This window comes from Tachysurus vachellii, chromosome 15 (genome assembly GCF_030014155.1).
Source record: "Tachysurus vachellii isolate PV-2020 chromosome 15, HZAU_Pvac_v1, whole genome shotgun sequence".
In the NCBI taxonomy this organism is placed as follows: Eukaryota; Metazoa; Chordata; class Actinopteri; order Siluriformes; family Bagridae; genus Tachysurus; species Tachysurus vachellii.
The window spans coordinates 14,109,026-14,124,829 of NC_083474.1; the positions used below are offsets into that span (position 1 = coordinate 14,109,026).

The 15,804-nt window shown below is 38.9% G+C and overlaps 1 protein-coding gene across 5 annotated transcripts in view; it reads left to right on the top strand.

Moving 5' to 3' along the window:
* Nucleotides 1–823: 823 nt before the first annotated feature.
* Nucleotides 824–15,804, top strand: part of cadm2b (cell adhesion molecule 2b) — a 159,064-nt gene continuing 144,083 nt past the window's right edge. For 2 of the 5 annotated variants that reach the window (XM_060888742.1, XM_060888745.1), the window contains exon 1: nt 824–1,198. In XM_060888742.1, the coding sequence (XP_060744725.1) occupies nt 1,138–1,198 (61 nt within the window). In that variant the 5' untranslated portion in view covers nt 824–1,137. The remainder of the gene's footprint in view (nt 1,199–15,804) is intronic. The other 3 variants (XM_060888743.1, XM_060888746.1, XM_060888744.1) reach the window with 2 other exon arrangements.

Consider the following 15,804-nt stretch of genomic DNA (forward strand, 5'->3'; position numbering starts at 1 on the left):
AACATTTATGTCATTGAACATAGACATGAAAAAAATATAAACTAGTGATCTGCAGAATCTTAGCAATAATTGCATGGTGCTGTTGTGGATTGGGTGGTTTAAGCATGACCACTGGTGATAACCTGCTTGTGTAAGCATTCTTCTTCTTCTTCTTCTTCTTCTTCCTCTACCTCTTTTTCTTCTTCTTCTTCTTCTTCTTCTTCTTCTTCTTCTTCTTCTTCTTCTTCTTCTTCTTCCTCTACCTCTTTTTCTTCTTCTTCTTCTTCTTCTTCTTCTTCTTCTTCTTCTTCTTCTTCTTCTTCTTCTTCTTTTTCTTCTTCTTCCTCTTATTCTTCTTCTTATTATTATAGAGGAAATTATATTTATTATTTCTTATTATAGAGGAAATTATATTTCTTATTATATTCTTCTTCTATAGAGGAAACTATCGTTATAGACTGTATTTATTTATAGATCAGTTTTTAAGTTGCTGAATATGCTGCTTTTACATGGACTGAAGTTTAGAAGAAGGAAGAACTGAACTGTTCTTTTTAGGAGACAGCACGAGGCTGAGGTTCTGGTCAGGTGTCTCTATCTGTCAAACGGGCGTCGGTCTGGGTTGCCAAATAGCATGGATTCATGTCTGTTGAGATGACAGGTATTACATTTATACAGAACATTAATGTTAAAATTGCTTATTTAAAAAAAGTATGTCTAAATAAGTCTATAAAATATATGATATATTTTTTCAAAGATACATTAAATTAACCCAGTAAAGTTGTTGTTGGCTTGAATTGAAATCTCGAAATCTTCTTCTAAAAAAAAGTAATTCTGGTAATTAATCTGGCAACCCGTGAGTGGGCGGGGCTTAGCGCTCCACGGTAGAGCTTACGGCTGTGGTGGCTGGAGCGGTACTTTACTCATCACTGTGGCGGGGAGCGTCTCTCTGCAGGCCGGCTACAGCGCAGGCTCCGCACCGCTCCGTTCCGCTCCGGGCGCATCACGGCAAATCCGTGGAGTCCGCGTGCTCCCTGTCTTAAAAAAAGTGCGCACCCAGCCGGATAAGACCGTCATCTGCAGGGAAGAAGACGCACCACGGACACCGGCGCACTTGGCTGAAGGGAGACAGCAAGAAAAAAAAAACAAAAGAACAAAATTATGATGTTGAAGCAGCACCTGCTCTTCGTGCTCTGCAGCGTCTGCGGGACTGTCGTTAAAGGTGAGAGCTCGAGGATGCCCCGTTTATTGCCTGCGGCGGTGAAGGGAGTTGGCTGTGGCTGTGTTTGCGCAAACACACACTCTTACTCAAGTGCGATCCTGGAGACATTTAGAACATAAACACGCGTTAGAAGTTTTAGTGAGTTTTGCGCATCCTTTCACACTGACCATCACCGTCGGGTGCGAAGTTGCAGTAATGATGGAGAGCTACAGAGGGACAGTGAAAGAGCTTAGCTTGTGCATTTCTATACAACTTCTACTCTCACAAATAAACAGGGGGCAATTAAGTCAAAGCATTGATCTTGAGCATGGGGGGGTTGCGGCATGAAAAATACCCTGGCTCCTAATGAAGTGGTAGTTAGTAGAGTATCATTTCATTCCCTATACTGTATGTGTTTGTTTGGAATTAAGCAAGAAAAATATTTCAGTACCAGTAGTCTTAAAGGGAGTGGCGTGTTCTGCCTGATTCAGGAGCAGTGATTTAAGTCGGACTGGGTCAGAAACGGTATACTATCATCCCTAAATAGTTTGCCGAATACTACATGACATATGGATATGTATTTTGTCGCACTGTACAGTACAGTAGCGCACGGTTCCAGTGGCAGTGCGTATTTGCGCTCCCATCACACTGCGGTATTTGCAGCCGTCTGCATCTTGGGGTCGTCCTAGTATAAAGCATAAGAGATTTTCTCCTCGATGCGTAAAGGCTTGTCCAGAACGGGAGAAGAAACTGAGACTGTAGTTTAACGCATCTGGATCCGTGGATACAGTGGATTGCTTATAGAATTGGATTGGACGTGATTTGAATGTAAAAAAAAAAAAAAAAAAAAGCAGTTATATAAAAATGGATCCAGTGGATTGCAGAAATGTGGACTGCAATCTGTGCTCCAAACTTAAACCAGGGAGGTGAACATAGCTCTACCCTCTCTCTAGTTTTCTGAAACTCTGAGCCAGCAGGTGATCTTTATATCCCCGGATCATTCTTCATCCCTTGAAGTTAGTGCTGTTTTATTTCTCTTCTTTTGATTAACATTGGTTAATTACCAAGGGAACTCCAGCATCGTAACAGCTGCCCAGGCTTGCTTTTGGAGTCCTGGACTTCCTGTAGCTTTAGTCCAGGCTGAATCTAGCACACCTGATCCAGTTAATCAAGGGATTTAGTAGCATCTGAATATTACAGCCAGGTGTGTTGGATCTAATCTCAGCATGTTGGTAGATCTCCAGCAATGGGCACTCTGTGCTAGAGAACATTCCAGCATCACAACAGATACATAAAAGGTTGTAATAACTTGAGCCAACTCCCACAAATTAAAACAAAAAAGCCTGGGGCTTTCAAATCGATGTAGATGGACTGAACAATCTGCCATTAAACATCATTCATCAGACAGACAAAACGGATATAGATACGGATTGGACTTTTATATGCTTCAAAAAAATTCGCACATGTAGGCATTTTATTTCTAGGTAGGTCGGCAACATGCAATAATATGTTTAGCTTTTTTTATCACTAAAAAGAGGTACGAATGAGTAGAAGCAAAACTTATATTGAGTCATTTTGCTGCAGAAATATTACTCAAATTCTACTCCGTTATGATGAAAGATAAATAAGATATTATACATGACTTGTGTACAACCTGTGAATAGTGTATATCTGAGATTATACACCAAAGGTATATTTTGTAACTTCTATAATAGCAGAAGTTATTTGTATATATAATTTGTACACATAGCCTTTTTCTGGCCCTGAAATGAGCTCAACCTCTATTATAGAGCAAAGATAAGCAGCAAATGTGCCTTTTCTATAAAAGATAACCCATGAGGCATTGCACATGCCGTGTTGGAAATGATTTCCTATTTACTATATAGTGCACTGTTTTGCATGTCAGCCATTTTGTAGTGTTGTCTGAATTCTCAGTGTACAGTCTTATTCCCTGGATAGTTGACTACAGCGGAGCAATTTCTTTCAGCTTGGAATTAAATTAAGGGCACTGTAATGGCCAAAACACCTTGTAGACAACAGCAGATGGTTGTTAACAGGAGAAACACACAATAATTCATTAAGTGTATTTCTAGCAGAACATTTCATTTGAAACTTTTGTTTGTTCTTGGATTCAGACTGCATATTTGGAAACAGTGAAGTGCTAAATTTCAATGTTTTTTTCTTTACCGCTGCCGTATGTATTCCTACGTTTAACATAACAGCATGTTTAGTGAGTAAGGGTACAGAGCTTGTTTGTCTGTTCAGAAGAGGTGTTGTTACTGCGACTGCAACTCACCCTGTGAACAGCAGAGGGCTCTTCAAATTACGAACTCTACAAACAGCTCCTTTAACGCTAACAGAAACAACCAGATTAGCCGTTTCTCTGACGAGTGTAATATTTCCTAGGATGACCTAATAAATCATTACACTTATATGTCCACTCTTTCGGAAGCTCTCTTTTGTCCCACTGACTCTACATGTCTGCGAATCTTCACTGTGTATAATTGCTATAAAAAGCTCAGCGCTTGACATCCCTTTTGGGATGAGACATTTAGGTCAGGGTTTCATCTGCTTTTCTATGGCTCTAGCCTGTTTAATCCCCACAAGAGGAGCCTTTTCCCCACCTTAGTTAGTGACTCATAGAATAAGACATTTGTACTAGAGATGTAATGTGACACACAAATTGGACCTGAGGGACAAAAAATCCCCCTCAAATATAACTGCAGAGATGCCAAAGGGCCTAGCTATATATGTGGATGGATGCGATGCCACTAGAGCACCACTGTTAGCTCTGGCTTATTGGTGGATTTTTTTTTGACGTGCTAGGTGTATCAGAGGGAAGCGTTTTATTTGCCACTTAAAGATGCCCCCCTCTGCTGCTCCAGAGAGTTAGCTTATCCTGAAAGAATGGGCTTTAAACCCGTGAGTGCTGGCCATGGAGCTATGCTATAAATAATCCAGTGGAGGAAGGAGACTGGCAGTGCGCAGGCACCGAGCCTCACTGCTTTGTGCTTGCTGACAGATCTGCATCTACATGGATCAGTCAGAGAGCAGAGCCAAAAAAAAAAAAAAAAACGGCACCATACAAGAGACACGCTGGGCAGCAGACATGAGCTGTTATGCTGACAGCTAGCATTTTGGTCTGTTTTTATTCTCGTGACTGCTCGCATTTTACTTGCATTATTTTTGATCACAAGCTCCTTCAGTCACCTAAGATGGCTTACCCCCAGCTTGTTTCTCTTCTCTCTGGCTCACAAACTGATAATCTGAATGATTACATTTATTCCCATAGTAAATAAACACATATACATGAGCATGTGCTTTCTTGAAATTCTGATGATGCAGCAAAAGGACAGCCAGCCTGTTGGGAACTGACCCGATAACATTCTGTACTGTTTATATTAATGATTAATCCAAAAATAGCATAGTTAATCTTCTGCTAAAGCTGCAGCTATCTCAGCTGTACATAACTACATGGCCAAGGCACGAATGACATCTCTCTCTCTCTCTCTCTCTCTCTCTCTCCATCAGGTTTAATGAGGCTGTTCACAGCAAATTCAGAAAAAGTAGTGTGTCTTTGAAAGACTTCCTTAATGAAAGACATATATAGCTTGCTCGAGGAGGCCATAATAACTCTACTGATAAATGGTTCTGTGACACAGTCAGTTAATAAGATCACCTACCTCTGGGCATGCAGACATGATAATTAGCTTCTCGTCGAAGCCTGCAGACACAGAGAAGACAGAAAAAGAGATAACGATTATATTTGGGTTTTTTGGTGTTTAACATTAAAGTTATACCATTAATTGAGATAGAGTGAGTTGTTTGAACTTTGAATATGCTCATTATATTCACCTTTATTTATTTATTTATTTATTTATTTATTTATTTTAATCCTTTTTATTTTGTCTGTTTTTTTTATTATTTATTTTTTATTTTTAGATGTCTTATAATGATTATACTGAGATCGATTTTTACTGACAATTTTCAATTCAAAACCTTAAATTCATAGCCCAGGGTATGTCTTTGATCACAAGGTATATAGTACCATATGGCCAGAATAAAATACACATCAAATTCAGACTTCATTGTAAAAATATTCGAAACCATCCTGACCCTGATGTTCTGATTAAATAAACTTGTCATGACTAAAGTTTCTATTTACCCAGAGAGCAACTCACCTGTGTATTCACATGCACACAAACAACAAGCTATAGCCTTGTCCGAATTTTTTCCCTTGTTGGCATATGGTACTCTACAACTATTTGTTATTTCAGCCATTTTGTAGCATTAACAGAATTCTCAATGGACAAATCATATTTGATGGATTCCTATATTATGAATCTTTATCCTGCATCATAAATCCAGTTTACCACCAACATTTGCTATCTCAATACAAAACCCCCACAATAGCGACTTCTTTCGGCTCAAAATGTAAAAGGAATAGCAGCATTGCTAGGTGGGTGGTTTACCTGCTGAATTGAGGGTTGAACATACATTTGCATAAATGATATCATCAGTAGCCACTTTATCATGCTCAGGATCTGAGTGGATCTGGAGCCCATCATGGGCACATTAAAACCAAACAGGCTGAGCTCAGGATCGAACCTGTGATCCTGGAACTGTGCAACGGCAACACGTCCCACTATGACACACTACTTTATAGGGACTAATTACTGTGTTATGAATGCCTAAATATTATATTATGTTAATTAAACCCCCAAATCTTATATTTTTATTTCATTACACCCAACACTCATTTGATTCAGTTTGTTTGCTCATTCTCTTACAGTTTTGATTTATTTTTGTACTTAATTAAAAAAAATTAAGATATTTTGTAATGACAATCAGGACATTGGGAGCCAGTGGTCAGTATATGAATGTCTGTAAAGAAAAAAAACTTTAATGACCACTAAACCTGACAGACATCTGCTCTGTATTTGATAAATAAAAACATCTTAAACTTATTTTTGTGATTTAATTTTGTATGACATTCTGAATGTGTGTGAGATGCCAGGACACAATGTGTTACCTGGCACACATGAAAGAAAGGTCTGATCTGGGTCCGGCGTCTCCCAGTGTCTGTTCCATTTTTGCAGCTTGCTGCACGTAGCAAAAGAAGCTTCAAAAATATCATGGCATGGATTTTTTTTTTTTTAAAAAAAAAAAGCTGATACTCAGAATGTAATTAGAGCGAAAAGTTTAGGGAAGAGAGTTTGGATATTAAAACCGCTACTTGTTCCTGAGACTGTTAAATCTTCACCTGTGGCTAATAGACATGACGTGTTGTGCAGCAATTTGTCATTTCCACTTATGGAAAAACATCCGTGGCTGATTTAGGACATTATGTAGGACATAGTCTGTGATTTGATGCATACCCATAGTCCACTGTTTTTCTTCTGGGTCTTTATTGAATATTTTTAAACCTAGCCATGTTACCAGCATCCTATTCAGTATTCTGTTTGCGGACCTCATCAGTCATTGTCGTTGCTTGTATCGTTTTTGAGCACACGTTGTCACCAGTAAGCACCACAGAGCGTTTCACATCTAGTGTTTTCCTTCTTCGGTGACACAGTAGGACATCAATATCACATGTAGGAGAGTGTATTCGAATTCGAGATGGATTTTGCAAGGCCAGGCCAAAAACCTATCCATCTATAAATCCATTAGTTCGTGCATGCATCCATCTATCTCTCTACATTTCTGTCTAGTTCTCCATCCATCTGTATAGAATTGAAGTGCTGGGAAGAAACAAGATAAAGAAAAATTTAAAATAGCACTAAATGGCTTCTCCTGTCTGCTGGAATATCAAGGGATTTAATTGGCTGTTTACAGAAAGCTGCACGGTCGTATCTGATTGTTAGCACATTACTGTCAGAAAAAAAAGCACTGGGCAAAAGCATATGAATCCTCTACTCGTTTAGTAAACAGAACCCCATCATTTTTAACTCCTCGTCCTAGACCAGCGTACCATACTAGAAGATGTGCTCCCTAATTGCCTTTTTTTCCTTAGTATCTCATTGAATTGCATTTAACGAAAGCTTCATACTTCACACTTTCTATTATTCAGGGAAAACTATCCAATTAACCATTTGATGTACTTTGACAGTCAGAAATAAAGTGAGGATGAGACGCCGTTTCCGCTTGTGAACCTCATTTGTGAAAAATACAAGACCGTGCATTATTTCCTTTAAAAACACTGGACGTCTAAGCGTGGAATGGATTTGAATAGTCTTCACACCTACACCCATCTGTTTTGTGCATATGTGGGACATCTGGACCACCTACATCATCATGATAGTTATTTACATTCTCCTGCCCAATAAGGCTTGCAGTCATTTATTCCATATCTAATGCTATAATGCGTTACATGTCTGTGTATACTGAAGGTCACATTCAGAATATTATTCTCACCCTGAGCGCATATCGTCAATGTCTACCTTCAGTGCAGTCTGTTATTATTTTCTCCCAGTGAAACCTTTTCAACTGAATAGATTGCAGTGTGAACATCCTCCAATACAAGACCTTAACACACAACCACCCTGAAATCAAAAGACGACATTGACGTAAAACAACCACGCACGAATAGTCGCTAATGAAAATGACTAATGAAAATCCTCATTAAAATCCCTCTTTCGAAAACGGCGTCGACAGCAAATCCTCAACCAAATCCAGCACCTTCCCCCTTCCACCCACCCCCACCACAGCCCCCCACCCCCTCCATAAGCCTTTGCAGTGCTTTGTTTTAATAGACACATGCTAATGTGCCTAGATAAATTTGTTTACCTGCTTTTTGAATCTCGTTGCTGATGGATGTGTCCTCAGAATGGAGAAAGGCGCCTTGAATATTGACAGAAAGGGCTCAGTCAATCGTAAAGCAGCACATCACCCGAGAGCACATCAGGCCATTCGCCAAACGAATGAAACTCACACAAATTTTGCGTATGATCACATGCTCTCTGACCTCCGGCTGTCAAACTCGGAAAAAAAAACTTGAAACTTGAATTTCATTAGTTATGAGATTTTTTTTATGCATATGAATAAATATGATAAAACTGTTGCATTTGCTTAAGCGAAGAATTTCACACAGAGGCATCATCAGTTCATAATTAACTTTGTTTAGTTTTAGCGACATTTGTTTTTATAAAGACAGAATAATTCAATGAGTATAGATGTGATTGTCTTTATTTTTCATATGCAGTCATGTCCTTGATTATCTACAGATAGGGATACATGACCTGAGTTACAGTGGGCAAAAAAAGCTATTACTGTGGTTGTGTTAAAAAAGAAAACATAAATCCCATTAACATACAGTAGAGAGATCATATTCATGTTTTTTAAACTTCTTTCAGCTCACAGCTTATGCGATTGAGTGCATTTGTAAATATTATTTTCTGCCTTTTTATACTGAAATATTACAATTTAAATATTAAAATAAATTCGGAATAGTGAGATACGTTCATTCCTACAAATACCAGGCACATGCCTGCAGGGGTAGTGCGCAGCCTTAAGATCGGCTCCGCTCCTTAGGGGTGGCACTCAGTCAATATTTGGGACACCATTATCTTCTTTCTGCATCGATCGGTTGTATGTAAAGTAGCAGGTTACAAGGCCTTTAACAGTGATACATCTGAATGATTATATCCATCACATATAAACAAATAAAATACTTCAGGAGGAATAGTTTACCTTAACGAGATTGAACAAATACAGATAATATATTGTAGTGCAGACTATGACCCTGAAAACGATAAAGCACTTGATGAATGAATGGACATTTAGAACAAGCATTAATTCTGTTTTTATTTTAGAATTATTAAACCAGCAGAGAAGAGAAGCTTTACAATGCACTGAGAGTGCACCAGTACATATTATTTTTTACTGATAGCATCTACCTCAGCCAAGAGGCATTACTGACCCCAAAGTGGAGTCCAGTGGATCTTTTTTAGGTGTTTAGTTTTCTTTATTTTTCTTTCTTGTCTCCAGAATATCAAATTTGGCTCAAAATGAAGCTGGGCGCATGGCACATCAGCTGTCTGCAGTCCTGACCTTTAAACAGCCTTTCTCACTCCTCTCACTCCTTGCTGAATGCGCTCTCTCAGTGCATAGACAGCGGCCAGACAATGAATCTCATTTACTTTGTGCCATCCTCAGCGCAACGTGTCTCTTTGAACGGCCTCTCTCCATCGGCAGAGCCATCAGCACTCGAATCTGCCAATGCGAACATGCAGACGCCCGTCTAGCTGTTGCTACATAGAGCGATAAAGGATGAGCGGCTTCACCATCCTGTCAACTTGAATGAGAACTCACGTTGGACTTTGTATTAGTTATTATAACTCTCCAACTGAGCAATTATGTTGCTGCTGTAGCTCAGCATTGCGTTCCTATTCGCACATCCAGTGCAGTTTTCTTTCAGTGCTATTTCTAGCATGTCCTCATTAAGACGATCTAGACAAACCAAACAGTCCTGATAAAACCCCAATGTGTGTTCAAGCCTAGCGGTCAGAGCAAAATCCCCAGGGTTGTATTAATACTATGTTGAATTACCACCTACAGTGATCATTTAAGCCCGGTTGGACACAAATGAACACTGTGAGACGGTAAGTTAATTCAGCACTGGGGATTTTGCTGTGACTTCATCTGTTATGTCAAACAGCAATTAAGAGATTTGGAGCGAGTGTAATATAAGCCGTGTGAGGTGATACATCTCAATGATGATGGTATGGCAACAAAGTGGAGGAAGATAACACCGGAACAAATTGAAGGCGTAATCACAGATTAAACAGGAAAAGGCGAAGGCCGTTTCATATCCAGCGTGTATTACTGTGATACAGACGTGCAGGATTGCTGTAATTGATTTCTGTTCTTAAATCAGTTGCTGAGACTATTCAATCTAATCAGAAAGAGAGAGAGAGACGGTTGAGGCAAAGGCTTCTTTACAAGGGTGTTGCTGACGACATAATAGTGAAATAAAACGGAAATTTGCAATCTTTGGCATGCTGGCGTTTTAAGTTTTAACAACGTCATCACAAGTGGAGAAACCATATACTGTACTTATCCAATAAACGAAATAATTCTCATTTTTTTTAATATAATAGAATTTTCTTTAGGGGAAAGGTGGCTTAGTGGTTAGCACGTTTGCCTCACACCTCCAGGGTTGGGGGTTCGATTCCCGCCTCTGCCTTGTGTGTGTGGAGTTTGCATGTTCTCCCCGTGCCTCGGGGGTTTCCTCCGGGTACTCCAGTTTCCTCCCCCGGTCCAAAGACATGCATGGTAGGTTGATTGGCATCTCTGGAAAATTGTCCGTAGTTTGTGATTGCGTGAGTGAATGAGTGCGTGTGTGTGCCCAGCGATGGGTTGGCACTCCGTCCAGGGTGTATCCTGCCTTGATGCCCGATGACGCCTGAGATAGGCACAGGCTCCCCATGACCCGAGGTAGTTCGGATAATCGGTAGAAAATGAGTGAGAGAGAGAGAATTTTCTTTTAAGAGCATATGCAGAAATTTTTTTTTAACATAAACAATATATAGCTGAAATAAACTGAACCAATTATTCTCTTTGGAAATATTTACTATGTTTTATTTTATTATATATACAGTATATATATATGTGTGTGTGTGTGTGTGTGTGTGTGTAATTTTAACATTGTTGTCTGTGTCATTGCACTGTTTTCATTATGTATATCGGTGAGGTTATACAGCTCATATTCCATCTTGCAGGAGATATTTGCTGACTTGCACAAGTCAGATAGTCAATATATAAAAATTCATAACAGCTTGAAATACCATTGAGCACAATGAGGGCCCTAAAAAAGGCAGTGTTAGAGTTGCAGAGTAGTTTATTCCCGGGGGTTGCCTCAAAATCATCCTCCATGAAAAAAGGCTGTTTGGATAGCTTGCATAAAATAAGCACAACATTCGGTGGCTCACAGAATTCAGAACCTGAACTTTTCCCAAGAACATGCCAATCTGTGCTAAGAGGTTAGGGCTTGGATGTAGATGGATCGCTAAACAATGTAATGATGCCAAACATTTATCACAATCACACACAAGTGATTGTGAGAACATAAAATCAATGTTTTGCAGTCTCTGGATTTGAACCCTATTGAAAGCCTGAGGTCTGATTTGAAGAGGACAATTCATGCATAAATCCAGTATGTATAGGATTATGAACAGAAAGGTGGGCCAAGATGCATTAGAACTGTGGTTTCAATCATTTTACACTCAGAAACCCCTTTAAATCAGAGCCCAAGTAATATTTTGCCTGTTTTTATGCTTCCTCTAGTGACTAGGGGAGGGACAGTTTTCTGGCTGTCCATCTGTCTGAGATTCTTGTTAGTGCGATATCTCAAAAGCAAATGGTTCATGGTCAGGAACTCAAGATCAATTTTCCATTTAAATCATCAGTGGAACCAACAGATGAACTGATTTGGAAATTGATCCAAAAATGGTCAAGGTCACAGCAAGGTCAAATGTCTGAAATCCCCTTCAGTAGCTTCCTTCTTGTTTGAACTATATTTTAAGGGTAGCTCTGGCAAACAAATTAGCAACAAGAAGGTATAGATTTGCTAGTGGCAGAGGGATCCCTCCACTTTGTTTCTAAACTTTCTGAACCGAATTTAACGTTGTCAGTAGACTCGGTTGGCATTATTTATGATCATAATAGCTCTGATAATGGTGGATTGTGGTTTCTACCACTGTAACAAAATTACAAAACCACAAAAAAAAAACACCGATACTTCACAAACCCCTGAGAATCCTCAGACCACAGAATGAGAACTGTGGCTCTCTAACCTTGTTACACATTACAGGAAGAGACTCAGTGCTTTTTACTCTCTCAAGGTGAGACTTCAATATAGGTTTGTCGTATCAGAATTCGGATTTTTTCAGTCTTGTTAACAAGACCCCTAAATTGATATATGATTATCCTCATACACATCCTTACCAATTTCTCATGATCAGACAAACTGTATGATTATAATTAACAGCAAATTTCCTCCATACTTTCACTGTTCCGCTCATGGCTTTCTGTGGTTTTATGTCTTTCACGCTTCCGCTCAGCTGCAACGTTATGTTCGGGAGCCTAACTTTCTACACCAAGACATGACGAGTGAGAAACACAAACTTCACTTGATGCATGTTTATATCCTGGTATTGATTTGATCTTTGTAAAGGTTCCCACGGGTGCAGGAGAGGTCTGGGAGGAGAGATAGATCGCTTGTGGATTTGCAAGTGAAGGTGTCAGTGAAGGAGCCGGGGGCGGGTGGAGGCTGGGGATAAAAGCACAGCAACTCCATGTCCTCGTAAAGACGGATCAGCACTGCGCACGGAAGCTGCATACTGATTGTGAGCGTGGCAAAGCCCTGAGCCAAGGAGCAAGATGTGCTAGGGAAAATGCCCTCAGAGCCACTAAGCTGAGAGACAGACACAGCGAGTGGAGAGGGAGTGTGAGAGAGAGGGAGAGATATAGAGAGAGACAGAAATTCAGCTTTTCTGTCTAAAGCTCTGTTACTATTATTGCTAATTTGAATCATTTGAATGTTTTGAGCTCTAATGTTAGTAACGCTTCACACGGCAAAAATAACATGGGAAAAAGGTGAGACACAGATTGGCAGAAAAGGAAGGAAAGAAAGAACGAGAGAGGTTTGAATCTGACAAAGAAAGAATTGAGAATGTTCTGGATAACTGATGTAGTGTATTAGGGGTAGAGAGTATAAATCTCTCTTAAAAAAAGCTTTTGATGTTGATGACATTTCACGTTGTATTAACTTATACTATTTTAGCATTTATTTTAAGAGATAAAATGCATTCAGTAGAAGTTATATAACCCCGAAAGTCACGTAATGCAACCCCCCAAAAAAACAGCTCTGGGTTTTACTCAAGAGAATGAGTCAGCGACATACAGCAGCGCTTTCTATTTCTGCCTATTTATACTGTTTATTGAATTAATACTGTCTGTTTTTTATACAATAGAGTCCTGTTGTATTGTGGTTATTTCCAGGAAGCTAAAACATGTCAGGATCCATATTTTCTATGCGGTGGCACGGACCTTAAAATGTTCCTGTTTGTATGTGTGCATTAAATTTGTATTTGAAAAAAATACAAAAATAACTGAACATCTCTTAAACAAATCAGTCTAAAGTCTGGTAGATCTAGTAGAGTAAAGCTGTTTGCTGTATGCTGGGTTTTGTAATGGAATTATTTATCCATTTAATAAAGAGCAGTTATGTCAAACATCATATGTTTGTAAGACACTGCGCCGTTATCTCTGGCAGTTGCGTTGCATTTTGTATGCACACACTTTAACTGATTCTGTGTAACGCTATTTTAACACAAGATTTGGCACTTTGTTATTTTGCCAGCCAGCTTGTTTTGAATTATGGATATTACCAAGTGGTTAAAACTTAAAGAAGCTTTTTACTTTTTGACTTTGGGAGCAGACAGGAAAATGGCACTGCCAGTAATAAGTATGCTAATATTTAATATAGCTAAAGCATTAGGCTGAAGCACTTCCACTTCAATACGACTCTTGAAAGGTTATTGTGGGTTTTTTTTGTCCTAATTTAATTGTCAGTGTATTTATTATTAGTTATATTTTGGAAATTATTCCAATTTGCAAATTGCAAATTGTTCTGAAATTGTGCTTATCATTAGGTTCCCTAAGCTATAGTGCATTGAGATAATTAATTATTAATTAGTAGGATTTGTAGATGGTTGGTATTTGTAAACAAGTTGTTTACTATAGAACTGGGCTGCACATATCTGAAGAAAAAAAGAAATGGATGTGTGGATGGATCAAACCGCACTTTAAAAATAGGGTTTAAAAAGCAGGCAAGTCTTATTTTCTGTACATTAAGATTTATATTAGAGTAGTTTCCAGTTAAATCCTGGACTGGCTGTTATAAGGTCATATTAAAAATGAATTTCATATGAAAATCCATAAAGTGCATTTATGGGCATTGCTTATCCACATGATTAACAGCACCTGTATTACATCTTTGCGGGTGAAAATATTGTGCCAATTAACATCCAAATTTGGGGACCTCATTTTACCAACATCCAGAATAACGTGCTAATTTGGGTGTACAATTTGATCAACTGGACATAGCAGATAATGTTCATGCTGCAGGTGATTTGCAAAGAATAACAGCTTGATCTATATCACATGCAATGTCCTGAGAGGAAAAGGCATGTGAATGATTTCAGCATGAAAACTATGACTAAAGATGTTGGAATATAATATAAACGAATAACTGAATAAGAGAGTGTAGACATGAGCATGTGTTATGTTAATAACGTAAAATCGAACAGACAGTTCACTTTATTTCAGGCTCTGTTTAAATGCTAGATCAGAGTTGCCATGAATATGAAACTCAGCAGTTTTATTATATCGATGAGCCTGGTTCACATTCTGCCTGACTACATGCATACTTTTGTCTGAAGATATGAAAATAATTGTGATTAGGCTATTATACAATAGCAGTAACCTCTGTTACACTTTAAGCAGTCGTGTTATAACTCTCTCTTTTCCTTGTTATTGTGATTAATACTGTGATACATTTTCCACACCCCATCCATGTATTCCAGTTGTGTCAAAGTGTTTAAGTGTAATAACGGTCTGCTTTTCAGGACCGTGAAAATAGATTCTTAACTCTAATGAACTTATCTGGTCAGAATGAATCAGAAACCATGGAAACAGATGAACAGCAGTGGTCTGCAGATGGAAAAGACTTGAGTATAACAGCCACGAACTAGCGTGTACACTGATAGTGTGTGCTGCTGTGGTTAAAGTTCACCGAGGACAGCAATTCTGTCACATGGAGGATAGAGCAGATTTGGCAGTTAGCACCTTTCTCAGAGGACTTGCATATTGAAGCCTGTGAAACTAAGCGGTGGAGGACAACAAGAAGTGAGGAAAATCAAAGGTTCTCTGCAGGATTGCGTTGTGTCTGCAATGCTGAAGCATCGGATTCGAGGATTAGGAGTTTGACTTTCTCTGTCGGAAGTTCAGGGAAGAGTCAATGTTTCCGTACTCACAGATGGAGGAGAGCCCAGAGGGCAGGAGATGCATGCAGAGAAGAAAGAGACCAGACAGGGAAATAAAAGTTCAAATAAATTTCAGAAAGTTACAGTTCTGACTTAGTGTTCTTGATTATTTCAAATGCTAAATAATCTGTTTTATGGGAACATTTAACCAGGGCTCTCAGGTTTTGAAGACAGGTAAGAGTGACATTTCCAACCCCCCAGTGACCCCCCTGAAAAATAAATAAATAAATAAAAAAATAAAACTGTGTTTCACCAGGATTACTGACCACATTTTAACCAAATACAAAGTATTTGTTCAATTTCCATTTATTAATTTGAGTGTGTGTGTGTGTTTATGTGTGTGTGTGTTTGTGTGTGTGTGAGAGCGAGAGATTATGACTGGTGTTGTTTATTGTAAGTGTTTGTTTCCTTTTTGGACTCCTTTATCATTTGTAACGTTGCTCCCATTTAAAACAGTTGGACTCAAGCCCAGCCATTTTTAGGGTCATGATTGAGGACAATGTCCCGTCCAGAGACAAGCTGTTTTGTGTTGAGGTTTTTTTCAAACCGACTATCGAAAATACCCTCTCTAATGAATATGGT